The 21,316-nt window shown below is 42.4% G+C and overlaps 1 protein-coding gene across 3 annotated transcripts in view; it reads right to left on the bottom strand.

Annotated features, from left to right (window-relative positions):
* Positions 1 to 1,436: 1,436 nt before the first annotated feature.
* The window catches only part of ARHGAP10 (Rho GTPase activating protein 10), a 333,889-nt gene continuing 314,009 nt past the window's right edge, over positions 1,437 to 21,316 (bottom strand). For 2 of the 3 annotated variants that reach the window (XM_040331859.1, XM_040331844.1), the window contains exons 21-23: positions 11,356 to 11,508; positions 8,951 to 9,042; positions 1,437 to 2,405 (exon numbers count right to left, since the gene is read on the bottom strand). In XM_040331859.1, the coding sequence (XP_040187793.1) occupies positions 2,317 to 2,405; positions 8,951 to 9,042; positions 11,356 to 11,508 (334 nt within the window). In that variant the 3' untranslated portion in view covers positions 1,437 to 2,316. The remainder of the gene's footprint in view (positions 2,406 to 8,950; positions 9,043 to 11,355; positions 11,509 to 21,316) is intronic. The other variant, XM_040331851.1, reaches the window with a different exon arrangement.

The raw sequence follows: 21,316 nt of genomic DNA, 5'->3' as shown, positions 1-21,316 counted from the left end.
TGAAGCCACTGCAACTAAAGACTGGTAAGATACAATAGTTTACCTTGTACAATATGTTATATGAGGGTGGACTCTCAATTTTCTGATGGACTCGATACCCTATAGTCCTGACAGCAGTTTAGGAAAAGAAAATAAATTCAGTGGTCTCTAGGGGTGCAACGGATCAAAAAACTCACGGTTCGGATCGTTCCTCGGATCAGGAGTCACGGATCGGATCATTTTTCGGATCGGCAGAAAAAAAAATCTCCCCCACTGTAATATCCACATCCCCCCCCCACCAACTATAGTACCCCCTCTGTGCAGACACCCCCCCTCCTTAGTACAGAGACCCCCCCTCCTCTCAGTACAGTGACCCCCCCTCTCTCAGTACAGTGACCCCCCCTCTCTCAGTACAGTGACCCCCCCTCCTCTCAGTACAGTGACCCCCCTCCTCTCAGTACAGTGACCCCCCTCCTCTCAGTACAGTGACCCCCCTCCTCTCAGTACAGTGACCCCCCTCCTCTCAGTACAGTGACCCCCCTCCTCTCAGTACAGTGACCCCCCTCCTCTCAGTACAGTGACCCCCCTCCTCTCAGTACAGTGACCCCCCTCCTCTCAGTACAGTGACCCCCCCCAGCTAATACCGACAGACGAGCGGTGTGTCCCACGAGTGCGGGCTCCTCCTCTGTGGGTGTAAACATAGGAGGGCCGCCGCCGGGTGTACCAAGATGGCCGCGGCTCCGGAGCTAGGCAGAAGCCGCTGCCTTTCCTAATGTTACGGCGGCGGCTCCGGAGCTAAGCCGAAGCCGCGGCCTTTCCTAGCGTTATGGTCGCGGCTCCGGAGGTAGGCCGAAGCCGCGGCCATAACATTAGGAAAGGCTGCGGCTTCGGCCTAGCTCTGGAGCCGCCGCCGTAACATTAGGAAAGGCCGCGGCTTCTGCCTAGCTCCGGAGCCGTGGCAATCCGCGGATCACAGTGTGTTCCGATCCGAAGGGGGTGACCCGTTCGGATCACGGATCAACTGTGATCTGTTGCACCCCTAGTGGTCTCACTACTAAATCTTTTGCAACAGGTCCAGTCTGATATTCAGCCAAACAAGTAGTCCAAGCTTGAACTGCTAACAGCTTCAGTAGACTGGCATACCCAAACGCATTACCCTCTTGGACCTAGCAATATAATTGTATCTGCATTGGAGCCAATTCAGTTATAGTGTTGAGTTTGTGTATGCAAATGTTTCCTGGTACACTTTATATGGTAGAAACTCTTTAATGCTGCTCCAGTGTTACTCTGTAAGCATCTTATCACAACTAAAATATAAGAATATACTACAAAACACATTGCATCCATATGTAATGTTTCTTCATATACTGTACAATTTAATGCAGTTTACCTGGTAAAAATAAGCACAGAGATGTATTTCTTTCCAACAAAATAAACACGCAATTACAGAACTAGTATTTTTTTTATTTAGGATAAATTTATAGTTTATTTTGGCAGGAACTATACTTTAAAAACAATAAAACTGAACAAGTGGAAGCTTATAAAAGTGACAGCTACAAAAGAGTAAATGTAAAAAGTAGTATAAAATGCAACATTGTCGTTTTTCCCCCCTTTACTCTCCAATGAATTGTCATAATATGTAGAAGATTGCACATCAAATATGCTGAACGGTGTCCAGCAACGTATCTGCCCCAGCGGAGGATGAATGAAAAGTTCAAGCATATCCTGCTAGTCTCATGCAGGCAAGGAATGCTGGGACTTCTATTCACTCCACCAGGGTTACACGTCGGTAACAACAAATATATGTCCCGTGTCTGTCAATTCATGCATGTGTAGCCAGGAAGGCATTACATCACACTATTTAAATATAATTACACAAAATACTCTCAGGAATGAAACTGTGAAATGAGTGACATAATAATCAAAGTATACTAGTTGCCTGGAGCAGTGATTGATAAAAACAAATAAAAATAAACAATAACAAATGCAAACATTAAATAAAACATGTTTTAGGTTTGGCAGTATTGCTTGTCCTTTCCTTTAAATGATAAATGCACTTGTAGTGCACCTATTCTTAGTGCCCCCTACTTTCGCTGAGATTTTTTTTTTAAAAAAGGGGTATTTTTTTTTACATACACCTGGAAGGTCATTAGCAAAGATCACACGAGAGGAGTGCTATAGGTCAGTATATCCTATGTTAATTGTAATTCTCAGCATATAGGGGGGCCTTCGCCAACTGGTCAAGTGGTCTGCGCAGTCACAAAAACAAGACACAAGTAAACTGGAACAAAAATCCATGGATACCATGTACAGCGTCTGAGCTTCAAGTCCATACTGCTAGAGGAACTGAACATAGTTCTGTGGAATAAGTCCTCGTCTGCCCTTCAGGGTTCCCTCCAGCCAACCTGGTTCCCTTGAGTTATGTACTGCAATAAAGAAACACATATGAAATTAAAACAGTAAAAAAAAAAAAGTAGCAAATATCACTGGAAATTATTTTTAACTGCTTTATGAGATGCCTTTATAGAGCACATATAACTTGAAACATGGTTAGCCATCTAGGACAATTCACCACCAAAAGAGAAACCTGTAAGAAAATAAATGGCTGAACATTCAGGAATTCCAATTTGCCTTTTATTGTTCAAAGTGATAACACCAAAGACACCAACATAAGGTCACGTAGATGCGTTTCACACATCTTGTGCTTAATCATGATTAAGCACAAGATGTTTCTTTTCTTACAAGTTTTCCCACTGAGGCGGACCGGGGCTGGCACTCTACGAGATATTCAACCTCAGGTTATCATCATACACCTGGAGCAGCAGGTATTTTTCTTTGTATAGCAACAGCGCTAAATAACTAAACTGATATACTTAACGTGTGAACATAAGCGTAAGAGTCCATATGCTAGGATTCACATCGGTGCACATAAATAAAATGTGCACCGATGTGATAGGTACCTCCATGGGCCAGAGAGTGCCAACACCACCGCGGCCAGGAGGGAGATCCTGCAACTGATAGCAGACAATGTCAATGCATTGGGGAGTGAGGCCAGGACCCCCAATGAGATCTTAAAGAAGATCAATGATCTCAGGCGCGTCGTCCGAGGTAAGCTGGCTAGGATGACCACTCATGCCAGGGGCACTGGAGGGGGACCATCAACCACTCTCAGGCTCAGTGCTGAGGAGCGGGTGGTTGCCCAGTGCCTCCACAGGCATCAAGTGGAGGGAGTTCAAGGCTTTGACTCCGTTGAGGAGGCCTTGAGGACAGGTAAGTAAGTTTTATTTCCTATCTGGTGTGTAGCATGTGTGAGGGTGGAAGGCAACATGTGACAAGTGTGTGGATCCTCCAACATGTGAATGTTTTGTGTCATCCACAGATGTGCAGGAGGGTGCTGGGCCATCTGGCCAGTCCACAGCCTCCCCCGGACATGAGTCTGAGGCAGACCCCCAGGCAAGTCAGGAGTCATCTGTGGAGGGGAGTGGCCACAGCTCTCCTCAGGAGGAGGAGGTGCTGAGTGCCAATGAGGTCCTTCTCCATTTGGAGGAGGCTTTCCCTATGCCTGGCACCAGTCAGGCCTCCATCAGGGGTAGCCCCTCCCGTCCTCCCCCAACAGGGCTTCCCCCCCAAGGGTCTCCCCTACTCCTAGGCCCCAAGCCACATCAGGAGCCAGGAAGGTGACCAGGAAGACAAGGGGGTGGCTGAAGTTCTGCCTGAAAACCTGCGGAGGGACCAGGCCCGCCAGACCCGCCATCTGCCGCAGGCGTGGGGCACGGCAGCGCCGGTAGTTTTTTTTGTTTTTTTATTTTTACTCAGGTTATGAGCTCTTATAATTTTTTGTAGCCCAGGCAGGCTACAGTGTGACTGATGTATGAATGTGGGGGTGACATTCCAGCCAGAAAAGGGGTGTCACCCTCGGTTGTGGTGGAGAAGGGATCCCCAGGACCAGGGAGAAGTGATCCCCAGGTCCGTGTTAATGGTGTATGAATGTACAGCAACATAATTGGAGTCTTGGCGTGGCGTTGCTGCTCACAAGTCCTGAATGGTGGACTTGGGCTAATCCAATTTGATGAGGATGTGGGGTGTGTGTGCTAGGGACCACAGTGGTGTGCATTCTCCTTGTGCCATGATTAATGTGTGTTTAATGTGTGAAGATGCCTACTGTGAGGCATCTCCTGACTGCTCTTCCCTCAGAAGACGGGGTAGCCTCGGTCAGGGGGGGGGATTGTCTGGTTCGGGGGTCAGGTCATCACGTATGTCAATCTCCAGGCCCCTTCTCACGGCGAAGTTGTGCAGCATGCAACATGCAGCGATTATCTGGCACACAAAGTTTGGGGAATACAACAGGGTACCCCCAGACTTATCCATGCATTGGAAACGGGACTTCAGGAGGCCAATGGTGCGTTCCACCACTCCACGGGTACGTGCGTGTGCATCATTGTGTCTTTGCTCTCCTGGGGTTTGGGGATTCCGGTATTGAGTCATGAGATGGGGTCCAAGTGCATATGCAGAGTCACCTGGAAGGGAAAAGACAGGAGGATGTTAGTCATGCATGTGCCCCTCGTGATGTCTGCATCATGGGGGGGGACAAACATGCCTGACTCCCATGTCACTCAGCAACCAGCCAGCTGTCCCCATACACGTTCTGTTCAAATTCTGTTGGGATGGGGCTTTGACGGTATATGTAGCTGTCGTGGCTGGACCCTGGGTGTTTGGCACGGACGTGCCATATGAGGCATTGGGCATCGGCTATCACCTGTACGTTGATGGAATGCCAATGCTTACGATTGCGGTATATGTGCTCTGTGTCATGGGGGGGCCGTAGTGCCACATGTGTTCAATCAATGGCCCCCATTGCGTGGGAATCCTGCAATTCGGTAGAAATCCCGCATTGCCTTCACCCGCAGGTGCTCCTGGGTGGGTCTGATGATTTGGTTGGCCATGCGTCTGAGGATTGCGGGGACAACCTGGTGCACACATCTGCTAATGGAGGATTGTGCCATCCCAGCCACAACTCCACTTGTACGCTGAAACGAGCCACTGGCAAGGAAATGCAGTGTTGCCAGGACCTTGACCAGTGGCTCCACTGCATGTGAGCGTTTTTGGTGATGTCATCTTTCAGGGCTGTGGTTAATTCCAGGATGGCAGTAGGGCTGAATCTGAAGATGCGATACACCTCCGAATCACCCATGCCAAAGATGTTTATGCGTGGTCGGTGGATCCTCTCCCGTGCCCTCCTCCTTCTACGTGCATTTAAAGCCAGTAATATAGCTATGACCATGGATGCCCCTGGCATGTTGGCATACAGATTGTTGTCCTGCAAGTGTGGCTGCTCAGCTCGTCCCCAACAGTGCTGCCGAAGCTGACCTGCACACGTCTGGTGCAAAGTTAAAGCGGGAGTTCACCCATTTATTAAATTTTTCCCCTTTTCCCCTTAGATTCCTGCTCGTTCGGTCTAGGGGAATCGGCTATTTGTATTAAAATATGATCCGTACTTACCCGTTTTCGAGATACATCTTCTTCCGTCGCTTCCGGGTATGGGTCTTTGGGAGCGGGCGTTCCTTCTTGATTGACAGTCTTCCGAGAGGCTTCCGACGGTCGCATCCATCGCGTCACTCGTAGCCGAAAGAAGCCGAACGTCGGTGTGGCTCTATACTGCGCCTGCGCACCGACGTTCGGCTTCTTTCGGAAAATCGTGACGCGATGGATGCGACCGTCGGAAGCCTCTCGGAAGACTGTCAATCAAGAAGGAACGCCCATTCCCGCAGCCCATACCCGGAAGCGACGGAGAGGATGCATCTCGTAAACGGGTAAGTACTGCTCATATTTTAAAACAAATAGCCGATTCCCCTAGACAAAACGAGCAGGAATCTAAGGCTAAAAAGTGCCCTCTAAGGGTGAACCACCGCTTTAAAGCTGCTTTTATGAGGGGTAACTTTAGACCGGACGTACAGCTTACGCGCGTAGCCTGTGCCGGACAAATGTAATTTCGTGGATCGCAGTATCTCACTCATTTGCATATTTGCATACCGTAGCAAAACAATGGTGCGTCCAGCGTATTTTAAGCCCACGATGCGCCGGTGTAGAAAAATTACGTCGGTCGGAGAAAACTGTTTTTCTGGCGTATCTCGTTTTGGGGATACTGCGCATAGATACGACGGCGCATATTTACACCGCGCATCTCGAGATACGCCGGCGTAAGTGCTTTGTGGATCTGCCCCAAAGTGTCCAGTACACACATACCGTAGCTGCTTATGGCGCAAACAGCTGCCCAGCCCACTTATAGGAACAGATGCCCAGAAGAAGGCATCTAAAAAAAAATATATATAAGCTATACAGTTTTTGTTTAATTATTGCTATGTGAATGGAAACATGTAAAAAATATATTTGGCATCCAAAGGTGGAAATACACTTTAACCACTTCCCACCCACCATATAGCAATATGATGTGCGTAAGTCTGACACACCACAACTCCGATCTAGGTAAAGAGTCTATGACATACTCTTTACCACGTGATCAGCTGTGTCCAATCACAGCTAACAGTGTAAACAGGAAAATCTGTGTATCGGCTTTACCTCTATCGCGTCTGACAGACGCGAGTAGTGGAGAGCCGATTGGCTGCTCTTCTGACAGGGGGGGGGTCTGCGCTGATTATCAGTGCGGCCCCCGACCACCAGGTATGCCCACCCAGGACCACCAGGTATGCCCACCCAGGACCACCAGGTATGCCCACCCAGGACCACCAGGTATGCCCACCCAGGACCACCAGGTATGCCCACTCAGGACCACCAGGTATGCCAATCAGTGCCCATCAGTGCAGGCCTGTCAATGCCGCCCATCAGTGCTGGCCTGTCAATGCCGCCCATCAGTGCTGGCCTGTCAATGCCGCCCATCAGTGCTGGCCTGTCAATGCCGCCCATCAGTGCCACATATTAGTGCTGCATATTGTTGTCAATCAGTGCCACCTCATCAGTGAAGGAGAAAACGTATTTACAACATTTTATAATGGAAACAAAGACAACACTTATTTTTCCCAAAATGTTCTTTTTTGTTTTTTAGCGCAATAAAAACCGCAGGAGGTGATCAAATACCACCAAAAGAAAGCTCTATTTGTGGGAACAAAATGATAAAAAATGTGTTTGGTTCCAGTGTAGCATGACCCCACAATTGTCATTTAAAAAGTGACAGTGCTGAAAGCTGGCTTGGGCAGGAAGGGGGGAAAGTATCCTGGTATTGAAGTAGTTAATTTGAAGTACTTGTACCGCTCCCTGTGGGTGTTAGAGGTGTAAAGGAAACCTGAAGTGCTCAAAAGGTGCCTCAGTGAACGGATGCACTATAAAAGGATTCAGATCCATGGCGTCAGGACCCTGGTCTGTGGCATAAATAGATGGAGTGCTAAGGAGTACCTGGAGTGCTAGGTAAACAGCTGAAGAAGCAAAGATTACATTTAATGAAACTACACACATATATATGAGTCCAATCCATTTTTTTTTACGAAGCACTCCTTGTACAAGTAAGTACACACAGCCAAATATACATATTTACTATGCTCTGTTATTTTTTACAAATATTTATGATTAAAAAAACGTTGCATTGCCTATTGTACTGGTAATCTTACTTAAAAAGTCTGTCTTAAAACTCCATGTAAAATGGACATACGTATTTAAAGTGGCAGTAAACTTTGTTCTGCCACTTGTACCCACAGGAAAACCTATAGTAAGGTTTACCTGTAGGTACTGTGAATATCCCCTAAACTTGCACAGTTTAGGATATATTCAGGAGTGCATGCAGCTGGTCACCTTACTGGCGCATTCGTCTAAAGGTCCTGCATACAGTGCCAGACCTTCGGAGCCCAAGCCATAAAAAGGTGGCTTCCACATGCATGCGCAGGAGTGACATCATTGCGCCCCCGGCCACTCATGTAGCCGGAGGACGCGAACCTGGAAGGAAGGCCGGGGGAACATGTCAGCCCTCTCAGTGTTGACAGCACGGCACTGGAGGGCTTTGTTTTTAGGCAAGTCTCTCATAATGGGCAAGCATGCGATGCATACTATAGTGTCCATTATGACATTGCCTTGCTGGGGATTTTTTATTTTTTTTCCATCCACTGCAGTTTACTACTGATTTAATGGATAAAAAAAAAAAAAGATTTCAACGGATTTTAAATAACAATATCAGTAAATAAATATCACTGATCCCAGCGCTTATATATGGTTAATAATAAAAAAAAACTTAAATAAATAGATGCAAACCACTTTGCACCATCAGCTGCCGCAATTAATAATAAGTCAGATGTCTGACAAAGACGTGATGACAAAACACGTTAGTGTGTGACCACACAGCCTTTTCAGTCTTTTGGCAACTTGTATCTTGTATCAGGTATCACCGATCAGGATTTCCAGGGATTGGCGAGAGTATACATGCAGGCTGAACAGCACCATTTGTAAAATCTAATGCAAGATTTTTTTTCCATGCTTGTAAGCAAAATTTTAAATCATGGGGGGGGTATTGGAGATTAAATTGTAAACAGGATTACGCTATGTAGATGGTCCCTACTTTTTTCATGTAAAACTGATTGGAGGAGGACCCCGTACATGGTGTAACTACATTCAAAATAAAGAAATTGGAGATGTACTGCATTTCTGGCGAGTTCATTACCGAATGGGAAGTAGATCCCACATGGTGTGGTGACGGAATTTAAGGATCCTATATATCATAATCACTTTTAAGTGGATGTATGCTGCATAATCCATCTTTGGAATACAAACTTATAAGGCGCGATACACCTTGAACTGTTTTCCAAGCACGCAGTGTCTATGGCACTGTAAGAGCGATGCTAATGATCAATTTGTGATTGTAAGCATATGATGTCGATATACTGATTTAAGTGACTTCAGCCAAATTGGGATACAAAAATTCAACATGATCAAGTACTGTATCTGCCTACTTGAAAATGATAAAATAACTTACCATCTTCAAACACTTCCCCTACTTGAAACGATAGCTCTGAATTGTGCTCTGCCTCACAAGGATAGACTGCTATCGCCTTCCTCCCAGGTATACTGCAAAAACAAGTACTGATAATACTCTCACTGTTCAAAAAAATACTTTGCACATAAGAAACCATATATTGGCATGCTGTAAAAAAATCCCTTAATTGTGTATGAAAGCACAGTTGTATCCATGGATGTAAAGCGCAGAGATTTAGATATGGGAACACCACCGTTTCCTGTCACTTCATAAACTACCATATGTGACAGGCAGACATGGAATGAATACCACTGTTCCCTGTATAATATACAGAATACTGAGCTCTATTTTCAGCACACTGTATATTGTGTGAAATATGAAGTTACATCCAACACTGAAGCCCTCCAGCAGCTACATCTCCTTGTGTAGCAATATTTTAGCCATAGATAAAAATATTGACACAAAGCACATAATTATTTATGGCACTTTGTGAAAAATTGTCTACGGAGGTCAGTTGCGCTTATCAAAGTTTAAAAAACAAAACAAAAAAACATGGCTTTTACTGAAAAAACCTATGAAGGACATAGAGGCAGTCCAGTGGTGGGAGGAGAGAAGACCTAAACTAAAGAAGCAGATACTCAGAGCAGAGCTTCCAAGACAAGTGGAGCTGCTTAACCAGTTAGACCACTTTCACACTGGGTCGGTTTGCAGGCGCTATTGCGCTAAAAATAGCGCCTGCAAACTGACCCTAAACAGCGGCTGCTGTTTCTCCAGTGTGAAAGCCTGAGGACATTCACACTGGAGCAGTGCGCTAGCAGGCCCACTCCAAAAGTCCTGCTAGCAGCATCTTTGGAGCAGTGAGAGGAGCGGTGTGTGTACCACTCCTCCCCATTGAAAGCAATAAAAAACCGTGGCTATAATCGGTATTAGCCCTTTTTTGTCCGCTAACGGGGGTTAAAACCGCACCGCCAGGGGCCGAAGCACCGCTGCAATTCCGATGGTATAGCGTCGCTATACTGCCACCGCACCTCCTGCTCCAGTGTGAAAGGGGCCTTACTACTTTTTACAATAAAGATAAGGATGCATCTAATGTGTAGTATCTAGGGTATAGTAGTAAACAAACAGTGGGCCTCCATGCCACCTTAGTCAAATAAATTGTAAATAGAGCTGAACGCAAACACCAACAAAAATTGCGATGTGTATATAATTAAAAAAAACAAATCCCAAAAGTAAATATCATCCTTACAGGATGTGGCGCAGGACGATGGCAGATTATGACGATATGCTTCGGTTGGCGCGACTTGCTAATGTCATCACGCTGCATGTGATCCCAGAAGGACGGGCATTTTTACTATAGTCGACCTGCTTGTTCCATTTTATGCTTTTTTATAAGCATTTTTGATGTAAGTGCAATCTTTTTACTAGTTTTATTAAAGTGGCTGGTTTTACACTATGGCGATCATTATCACTTTTTGGGGAATCTCTATGAGCCTATTACTCTGAGGGAGGATTTTGTGTCTGTGAGCCGGTGGAATGTCCTGGATTAGTCACTATTGCGAGTGTTGCTGTGTCTTCGTTTCATGAAATTTATATTCAGTGGAAGTTGCCATTTGGATATCCCCGTTATCAGATAAAGGCCATGGCTGGGTATGAATGAATGACTTGTATAGCGCAACGCATGCGAACGCATGCCTCTGGGTATTAGCCACAAGCAATTGAAGCCTCTCGTAATAGGTCGTCCACTTAAGCTGGTAAGCAAGCATTTCTTGTGGTGGAGGTTGCAGTTCATTTGTGGTGTTGGATGTTAACTTCACTGGAAGGAAACTTTACTAAACAATTATATTTTGGATTATATTCACTATTTGTATTGGTGGTATTATACTGATTCGCCGATTATCCTCCAAGGACGATATTTACTTTTAGGATTAATTTTCTTTCCTTTTTTTTATTATATACATATCACAATTTATGTTGGTGTTTGAGCGCAGCTCTATTTACAATTTACTATGCATATCTCACAGTAGAGCTACTGCTTTTAGGCATTGTCTAAATTTTACCGCAGTTTTTCTTTTTACACCTTTGTCAAATGTTCAGCATTGCTTCACAGAAAAACAAGAAAGCTGTGAAAACAAGATGGAGGTATCCATTACTTACCTTTCCTTCTAAAAATGTTGCCTAGCTGAGTCTAGCCTCAGCAGTTTCTAAATCACTACCCTGGAACATGAATGCAGGCAGTGAGGTCAGAAATCCTTATCCACATACTTTTTTGGGAGTCAGTAACTTAGAAAATACTGAAGTTAGTGGATTAGCATAAAAGCCAGGCAACCATCATTTCTGGAAAGAGGTCAGCAATAGTATAGAAAAGCATCCAAACGTATAAAGGTTGAAGAAAAGAAAGCTAGTACCTGTCAGATGGTGGAGATAGGAGGTGTACAGGCGATGTTTCAGTGTCTATAGCAGGTGATGGTTGTGTTTCAACTGGTGAGGTAGGTTCACTTGATATTGTAGGCGATTCACTATTTATCCAGGACACCAGAGGAGCGTGCGCCTGCGTTGTCCTGTAACATAAAAAAAAAACAAAAAACATCTAATACAGGTTTCTTGTTGAGTTTTACTTGGTTTCATTAGGTTTTCAATTTTTCTGGGTATTTTTTTCCCCAACCAGTAGAAAGTTAGTCTGTAAGACCCACTTACTTTTCTTGGAACAGAATTTAGCCAACAATAATTAGTAGATTTTTCCCCCACTATACCAATGGCAGTCTATGGTGAAACCAAATAAACCGGGCCATGAACCAAGGACCAAGTCATCTTACAATTCACCGCTTATTTATGGCACCAAGTGCATTTAACCACCTCAATACAGGGGCACCTTCACCCCCCTTCTTGCCCAGGCCAATTTTCAGTGCTGTTGCACTTTTAATGATAATTACTCATGCAATACTGTACTCATAGAAATGTTTAGCATTTTTTTTCACACAAATAGAGCTTTTTTAGTGGCATTTAATCACCACTGGGTTTTAATTTTTTTGCACTATAAAATGAAAAAAAATAAAATGTCTTTGTTTCCTTTATAACATTTTGTAAATAAGTAATTTTTCTTTATACATTTTAACCAAAATGTTTGTTAGTTTAATATGGAGCTATGCTATGGTGCCAATCACTGAAAATTGATCACACCTGATGTACTGATGGTCCATCTAATTTCTTGAGGCCCTAACATGCCAAGACAGTACAAATACCACCCCCCAAAATGACCCCTTTTTGGACAGCATTTGGACCAGTATTGGTCCAAGGTATTTAGTAAATAATGTAATATTAAGTTATTTCTCACACACGGCATAGGCATACTTGCAACTAAACCCCAACACAGATTATGCTACTCCTTCCGAGTATAGCGATACCACGTGTGACACGCTCACAGCCTGACCATATAGATCGGCGCAACATCCAAGGAGTACCATTATCCACTTTAAGACCAGGTCTTCTGACACTTTTTGTTTACAAGTAAAAATCTGTATATATTATATATATATGTAGCAGAGACCCTAAATAATAAAATGGTGAGTTTTGCAAATTTTTATGTCATGAGCCATTTGTGCAGTGGTTTTTCAAATGCAATTTTACACACTAACGCATAAATATACTTTATTGAATTTCAATGCACACAAAAGACAACAACATGAGGTCCAGTGCTAGAATTATTGCTCTCACTTTGAGGTTTGCAGCGATACCTCACATATATGGTGCAATCGCCGTTTTTGTACGCGTGCAGGACTGACGTGCGTTTGCTTTTGTGCATGGTGGGGGGGGGGGGGGAATCGCTTTAATTTTTTTTTTTTTTAATGGTGGGACACTGGTACATTGAGATGTTTTTTAAACTGTGACAGATGTTGATTGTTCACTGGCGGTCACTGACAGATGTTGATATGGAACACTATTGCACATGTTTTTGTGCACCGGTACAGATATTAATGGAACACTTGGACAGTGGAGCTTGGTGTACTGTGGGGATGGCTGCAGTATGTGTAATCGCTGTGCAACTGAACACTAAATCATCAGTTACACAGATCTGTCACAGAGAGCCAACAGAGACATGTGTCTCTGTTTACACTGTTTGATGGCTGTGATTGGACACAACCATCACATGATCAGAAAGGCTAATCACAGTGCCCATATGCCAAACTGATGGGCTGTGTTGGAAGGACAACTCTATCATAGGATGGGGCCACCCATTCTGAGGGAAGTACGGGTATGTACACTCTGAACAGCAAAGCTCCCACCCGGCCGGTGTGTATTGGCCGGGTAGAAAGCGGTTACAGAAAAAGGCAGCTTTCTCTGTACAAAAAAATAAATAAATAACGCTTCCCATAAAGTATATGGCTATGTAACCCTAGATGAAATTACTAGTATAGTATAGTTTGCTTCTTTAGAACATTAAATATGTTAACAAAAATGTGTCAACGCACTTCGACTCAAGTGTGTTTAACAGACAACACAAGTGATGTAAATGGACCCTTAGGGTGCATAACCCTTCTCAGAACTGATAAGTAAAGCCATAACACTCAGAGGCCATTAGAGAGGCGCTAAAGGGGCAGTGTAGGGCCCTTGTATAGATCATGTTAGTAGTTGAATTTTGGACCCTATTCACTATTGTGCATTCCGGGAATGTGCACAGAAACGTTCCTGAATATGCTACAAATCCACATTGTCTGATGTGTTTTGTTACATGACAAACTTAATAAAGGGGGCTTCCAGATTCCCACGGGCACCACCACTGGGTCAGGGTTGTGGCAAAGAGACCCTTGTCCTTAACATGACAAGGTCATTTGCCAGGTACCCTTTACACCCCTTGGTAAAGTACTCAAACCATGTTAAGGGCATGTGGTCCGATATGGTTGGCGGGGGGGGGGGGGCACACATATGCTCATATCCTTTTCTGACCTTCCCCGCTGCATGCTCAGATAAGAGTCTGGTATGTATTTATTTTTGGGGGGGCTCACGCCATTTTTTTTTGTTTTTACTGACAGGCTCATTTGTTTACATGCAGCAGAGATGAGTCACTGGTTAAAATGCTGGCAGGTGCATTTTTGAATTATTGCATTTATCCCTGAGTAATTTTTAATAAGACTCATGTTTACTACCTTCTTTACATTTGTATAAAATATAGACTTTTTCCTATTGGCTAAAAGAGGAAACAAATCACTGCTTCCCCTATCTACAAGTGTTCAGATAACTTATCAGCCAGAAAAATCTTTTTTTTGGGCCAGCTTATTCAGACTTGCATTGAGAGAAGAATCACTAAAGCACAGCTCCTGGGCAGCACTGCAAAGCAGGAAGCAGAGCCTGTGTATGCAACCGACAAATACAGTTGTCATCATGTATAATACATGTGCGAACTACACCAATTACAAACTTCACTTAGGACCCTTTCACACCAAATGCAGTGTGATGCAGTTGCCTGAATTTTGAACTGCATAGATAGCCCAAAATCATGGGCATAGTTCACATTGCAGTGCAGTTCAGCACAGTTAAACAAATAAATAAAAATTCAAGCATTTTTCCACACCGCAAATGCGGGAAATGCAACTCAAATGCACCACGCCCCTTTAAGCCAAATCCAAAAATAGAAAAATGCACTGCAAACCGCATTTAAGTACGCTTCAAATGCATGTAAACATGCAGTCAAAAAGGCACAGTTATGTGCAGTTTCTGGTGTGACTGTGTCCATAGAAAGTTTTTTTTTAAATAATATACATTGATTAGACAATATCAAATTCATGCATTTTTGTTCGTGAGTAAAAGCATTTAAAAACTATACATTCTCTTTAAATAGTGTTGCCATAATGATGTCAATATGCAAGTGTCAAAATAGTGCGTGCCTGCCTGCATTTTGACTACAGCTAGGATTGGACCCCCCCCCCCCCCCCCCTGTGATGGCTCTATGAGTGGCCATGTGCAAGGGGTGTACATTTACATAAAGGATACCTCTGATTCACCACATTCATGTCTAGAAAAATGGAAGAACGCAGCGTGTTTTAGACCTAGATAGACTCATGCCCTGTACACACGAACGGACATACCGACAACAAAACCGTGGATTTTTTTCCAAAGGAATGTTGGCTCAAACTTGTCTTGCATACACACGGTTACACAAATGTTGCCGGAAATTCCGAACGTCAAGAACGCGGGCACGTACAAGCCGAGAAAAATGACGTTCAATGATTCCGAGCATGTGTAGGATTTTTGTGCGTCGGAATTGCATGCAGACGATTGGAATTTCGGACAAGAACTTTTGTTGTCAGAAAAATTGAGAACCAGTTCTCCAACATTTGCTGTTGGAAATTCCGACAGCAAATGTCCGATGGAGCCTACACACGGTTGGAATATCCGACCAAAAGCTCACATCGAACATTTGTTGTCGGAATTTCTGATTGTGTGTATGCGGCAACAGAGGTACGCAGGTGTAAACAAAAACAAGATGGTTTATATCAGCCTGCCCACAGAGGTGCATGGAGCTTCCAATCGGGTCCACCTGAAAGACAGGCAGACCTGATCGGAATGCCCATGTGAAAGGGCCCTTAAATAGGACATTAGTTAAAAAAAAAACATTCTTGTTGCTCCAACCAATCAGCTTCTGTCATTATGTGTTGAAAACAAAACACGCTATTCAATTTGGCAAGAAGAAATGTTCTGGTTAGGATAGAAAACACTGATAACTGACACTGACACACATTTTAAAAGGCAGAGAAACGAAATGCTACACAGGAATGCAGATACATTTCTGATCGGCTTTGAAATTGGACTTAACAATGTGGAACGGATTCCAGCAGCACCACGTTCACGTTGAAATATTGTGTATTTATCACTGAGTGGCTTCTCATGGCCCATGTACTATTTAAACTTAACATGTGTTCAATCAAACAAATCTGAAGCAATAACAAACGCTTTATGAAAACAAACTGTAGGAAAAAGCACAAAGTTCCTGTAGCAACTTGATTCAAGCGGACATTTTTCTTTTATGGGCAGCACTACTAATATGCCCCCCCCCCCCTTTAGCCATTTTTCCTCTCACACCTGTTCACCCCTATTTTACGATTCTGCTATGGACCTGTTGTATGTTTCAGCGACACGTTTGTCATTACTTAAAATAAAAAGGCAACACTTTTTTTTTCCTTTTTTTTTTAAAGGACAAACCAGGTTTTATTTTAGTGTTCTTAGGCCTTTCTATCATGCTCTGCATGTGAGCTGTATATAAAAGGCATCAACAACCTCATTCACACTGGATGTTTTTAATGTTTTTTGTGGTGTCTGGCATTTTCTTTCTTAACGCCCTCTGCATGCTGGCCTATGTGTTTAGATGCAGAAAGAAATCCCATCATCGGTGCATCCAGTAGCAGCCATGTTCTGCCACAAAAAATACTTCACGTATGTACATGTGTGTCAACACTAGGCGCGTTTAGTGCTTGAAAGTCAACTAATTTCAATTGCCAGAATAAATTATTCTGACCAATTAAATTAAGTATGCCCATACACTTGATGTGCCCAAGCATGTTACACGTGTTCACAAGTGTCAAGCATTTTTAAGCTGCTGCCAGGAGGAAAGGTGAAAGGCTAGTGAGATCTAGCAAAGCATCCTATGTGAGGCCTAACTCACATAATAAAACACATCTACCAAAAATAATGTTTTTGTTGCAAGAACTGCAAATTACATTTTAACAGCATGAATAAATTATTTTAAAGCCAAAAAGGTTACTGCAGCTGTATTATTTTTCAATAAAAACAAAGTCCCAGTAATCTTATGTATTGTAGCTGAAACTTAACCAGTGATGCAGGATGTCCAATATATAGTGGACAGATGATTAATTGTAATTTCTACCCAAGACATAATCAATACTAGTTAAATTTAATTACAATATGTTTTTTAGGGGTTACTTAATGTTACCGCCTATAGAATATTGGCAAGATATTCCCAAGCTGCTCAGCCTTTCTGGATTTCTGTCGGCCAACTTGGTTTTGAGATTTTTTTCTTTTTCTGATAACACAGGAACATATTTATCCAACACAATGGCTGAATGCAGCACTGGGGACACTTTACCAAAACGATGCATAAAACGTATTTTTAGATAAAATTTATTTTTTCTCATTCTTTGTTTCTATATTTTATCTAAAGATATGTTTTATGCATTGTTTTTGTAAAGTGTCCCAGGTGCTGCATTCAGCCATTGTGTTGGATAAATATTTTCCTGTGTTATCAGAAAAAGAAAACATTCTCAAAACCAAGATGGCCGACAGAAAGTGTTATCAGTAAAATCCATCATATGCGCATATAGGACCCCTTAGCAGGCCGCCACCTCGTTGTGTCTATGTAAGCCCTTTTCCAAAACGGTTCCCCTATGGCCTGAAGGAGCTTATGCTCTGTAAATGCGTCACCAACATATCCACGCTGGGAAGAGACATCACACCAGCACGCCAATGTGTTCCACGGGACCAGGAAGTGCCAGTTCTCACCAGACCACCTAACCACGGGCAGCCAGCCTGTCCTCCATCTGGGCTTCTACTGATGTGCGCCTCTTCCCCTTCTTTGCCCTATGATGTCAAGACAGCGCATGTGCAGTGTCATCATCATTTTTATGTGCCCATGACCATTCACATGGTGCGAGTAATAATCTTTCTTCACCTCATTTAAGTCTATAAAGATACACTTATTTGGTGCATGTGTTCTCTCCTAGTGCCGACACACAAATCTGCCAGTGCACACAATTATGGGGATCAAAAGGGTGTATTAGAGAACAAATTTCAATGGAAAGTCCAGCAGGAAAGGTGCTTCGGGAGTATGGAAGCGGAGACCAATCTTAAGGGATAAATTATTTTTGTTCCCCTTAGAAATATAAGAGCATATTTATAAAGCTGTGACTGACATTCAAACATTCTCTGCAGGTGAATATTCTTAGTTCATGTGCTTTAAATGACAGTGATTGATTCACCACCAGTGATCGTTTAGTGAAAACATTTACTACTTTATAAAACTTGCCCTAGATTATTTAGGAAAAACACAGATGGGGCAATATTGGGATACTTCTGATTTAAAATATTTCCCTTGGTTCTGAATTTATTACACCTTTAAGTGAATGACTGATTTGTGTCAAGCCGCACCAATATAACTTGGGTTTGGATAAGAATATTGGCGTGGACCAGAATTCCTGGGTTTACAACCACTTTAAGTTCACCCTAGAAACGATGGCAAAGAATTAAGCTGGCTATACATAAACAGATTTTCACATGAACGATCGTGCAAAAATTCATATGAAAAATCTCAGTACATTTACCAACTTGGCCAATGCACTTTCGAACATACTTTACTTTTGTTTTGTTTACTTTTGACATTTGATTTTGCAGTAAATGGACGGTCTCAAATGAAACCTCATACACTAGTAGAGACCTGTTCGCACTAGAAACATTTCCATCCTGATCCTTTGGTTTTTCTCATCACTGCGGTAAAAAAAAACAATTAGAAAATCAGACGAACTTCTTAAAAAAATTGGAATAAAATCCCACCAGTGTATGGCCAGGTTTAATGTAGATTATTCATTTTGAGATCGGTTTATAACAATAAGATATATGTAATATAAATAAAGCTCATTTAAGAATGTGACAAACCTAACTGGGACAGAGGCTTTTGGAGGAGATTAGGGGCTAGCTTTCTACCCACTAATTATGGCCCATAGAGGAGGTCAGAGCATGAAAAAGAGCTCAGTTCAGCCTCATCACATGGAGAGAGCGGATAGTTTTCTAAAGATGTACTACAACACAATGAACGCTAAGAGCGAGGCTTGGAATAATTTTCTGAATAAAGGACAATAGCTTCCCTTCTGGCGTGGACAGAAATGTGTAATGTTACTCTTGTACAGAAATAGTTAACAATATCCCTCACGAAATATAAGGAAAAAAAATTCCACTTTTTTCAGACTGCTGGAACATTGTATGAGTTTTGTCTTATGATGACTTGTCTAGTGGACAGATTACAAATGAAAGATGGTTAATGAGGTTTGGACAGCTCTGGGTCTTCTTTCTGGGAAACTGGTGCTGAACTGTCTGGGTGGACAATGACCTGAGTCACCTAGGCTTGTCTAGGTGACTAGTTAATTAGCGTACTGTTAATTAGATCACAACTAGCTATTAGTTGCTAGCTGATGATTAGCTTACGGTTTATGTTAGCTGTTCATGAGATATACTGATATTACTGTTAACAGTATGCATTGTTTAGGATAATGTGATCAAGCTCCAACCGGATTTGTGTGGTATATATTCTGTGTGAATTTACAATAAAGAGTCGGTTCCAGTTTGCACCTAAGCTAGTGTCATCTAATTCTTGGGTGCAATCCTTGGCTATAACCCTGGATTTCTGGTTCCAGAGCAGAGGAAGCTGTATCTTGGCAGAGGCACCCAGGCTGGTAAAGACTACCTATATAAGCAAGCAATTTGCAAAAGTGATTTGTCTTTTTCATATTCTTCTGAGTGCAAACAGGTGCAAGAAGAGACCAACAACCATGCTGAAGACATTTATTGTCACCAGGACAAAAACTAAAGAGAAATCTCTTCTATAGAGACTCAAAAAGCTTGACAGATGTTTAAAACAACAATAGCGTTTTGGCTGGGTATGGGTCTTCTCACAATGACTTGCATTTGTGTACTGTACTTGAGATGAACAATCAATATCTGTTCTCCTGCATAGCTAAAACAAACCTTCTACGATCTACGAAGGCACTGCTACTGCTAAAAAGAAAAGGGTACACACACACACATACACACGCGCGCAGGCATCTCAATTCACAAAGCTCACACACTAGAATAAACATCTTTCTTTCCAAAAAAACAATTTTCAGCAAAATCCATTAAGGTTTTAAAATTACAGTCACATGACTTAAAAAAAGAATTTTATTTGAGGCTCAAATCACAAAACTTAACCAAGAATAAGTTAACTTTTTTACCCGGACAGGCGCCCTCATACAGAAAAATAACTGCAAGTTGTTACAATGCACTGGGAAAAAAAAAATTGGATAAGAAAACATTTAACCCATAATACGAATGTCCTTTCAATTGCTGAGAAGCAGCAAATAACTGGTACATGAAGAGGATGAGCACAGCCAGAAAGGAACATTTCAGTAAGGGATTAGATGGGTTGTATAGTATCACATTACAAGTAATAACCCTTCCTCCACTTTTAGGAGGAGATAGGTAACCAATTACTGTAAAAAGATTTAAGTGGATATCTGGACTGTAACCAAGGCAACAGCAAGAAAGAGTAGTTCAATGTTGAGAGCTTCAGAGAGGGTTACAGCCTTCCACGTAAAAAAAAGCAAGTTAAAAATGTACTGATATAGATCAACTAGTGCTTACATCAGGAATTGACCAAGCATCTGTGTTAATTCTATCCACGAAACCTCAAAGCGCGTCGTATCTATGCGATTGCCAACAGTAAGCAATGTGCAGGATACATGCTAAACAGAACATAATAAATTATGTTTAAAACATTTGTGGCATACATGGCTAATATTTACTTTGTAGAATTCCCCAAAAGTCAAGAAATAATTTCATCTTTAACCATTTGGGTTTAGTTAATAAGCAATATAAACAAAACCCATTTATAAAATGTAACTAATAATGTTGTGCACAGAGAAAATTAATGGTCTTAAAGGGATATAGCGTGTGAAAGCTATAATACTACCATGTACAACATATGCTTGTGTTTTCCTTCCCTTATTTTGTTTAGACCAATAGACTGTGCAGGGACCTAAGGTTTTTTTTTCATTGCCCAGTATACTATTAATTGATACTAAACGTGAGGAGCATTGAAAGTTATCCCCCCCCCACCCTCCAAATAACTTATTCAAAGTTTAGCAATTTTACAAAAAAAAATAAAATAATTCACAGCGTCCTTTGATAGTCATACATTTCTTTAGTACGATTACATTTGAATTCCATCACTATTCTAAAACAAAAAGTAGGCCATATATCCATAAATCAGTTTAACATACAAAATAAGGAGGTCTCTGTCATAGCCTTAACCACTTCAATACAGGGCACTTTTTTTCTGCCTTTCTGCCTAGGTTAATTTCAGCTGTCGCACCTTTGAATAACAATTGCATGGTCATGCGACATTGTACCCATATTAATTTTTTTCCCCTGCAATAAAGCTTTCTTTTGGTGGTATTTGATCATCACTTGCTTTTTTATTTTTTGCACTACAAATAAAAAAAAAGTTTTTGTTTGTTATATAAATTTTGCAAAGTTTTGTCCTTCACTGACGGGCACCAATATGCAGTACTGATATGCAGCACTGATAGGCGGCACTGACGGGCATTACAG

This window comes from Rana temporaria, chromosome 1, assembly GCF_905171775.1.
Source record: "Rana temporaria chromosome 1, aRanTem1.1, whole genome shotgun sequence".
Taxonomy (NCBI): domain Eukaryota; kingdom Metazoa; phylum Chordata; class Amphibia; order Anura; family Ranidae; genus Rana; species Rana temporaria.
This window is presented reverse-complemented; position numbering and strand designations above follow the sequence as displayed.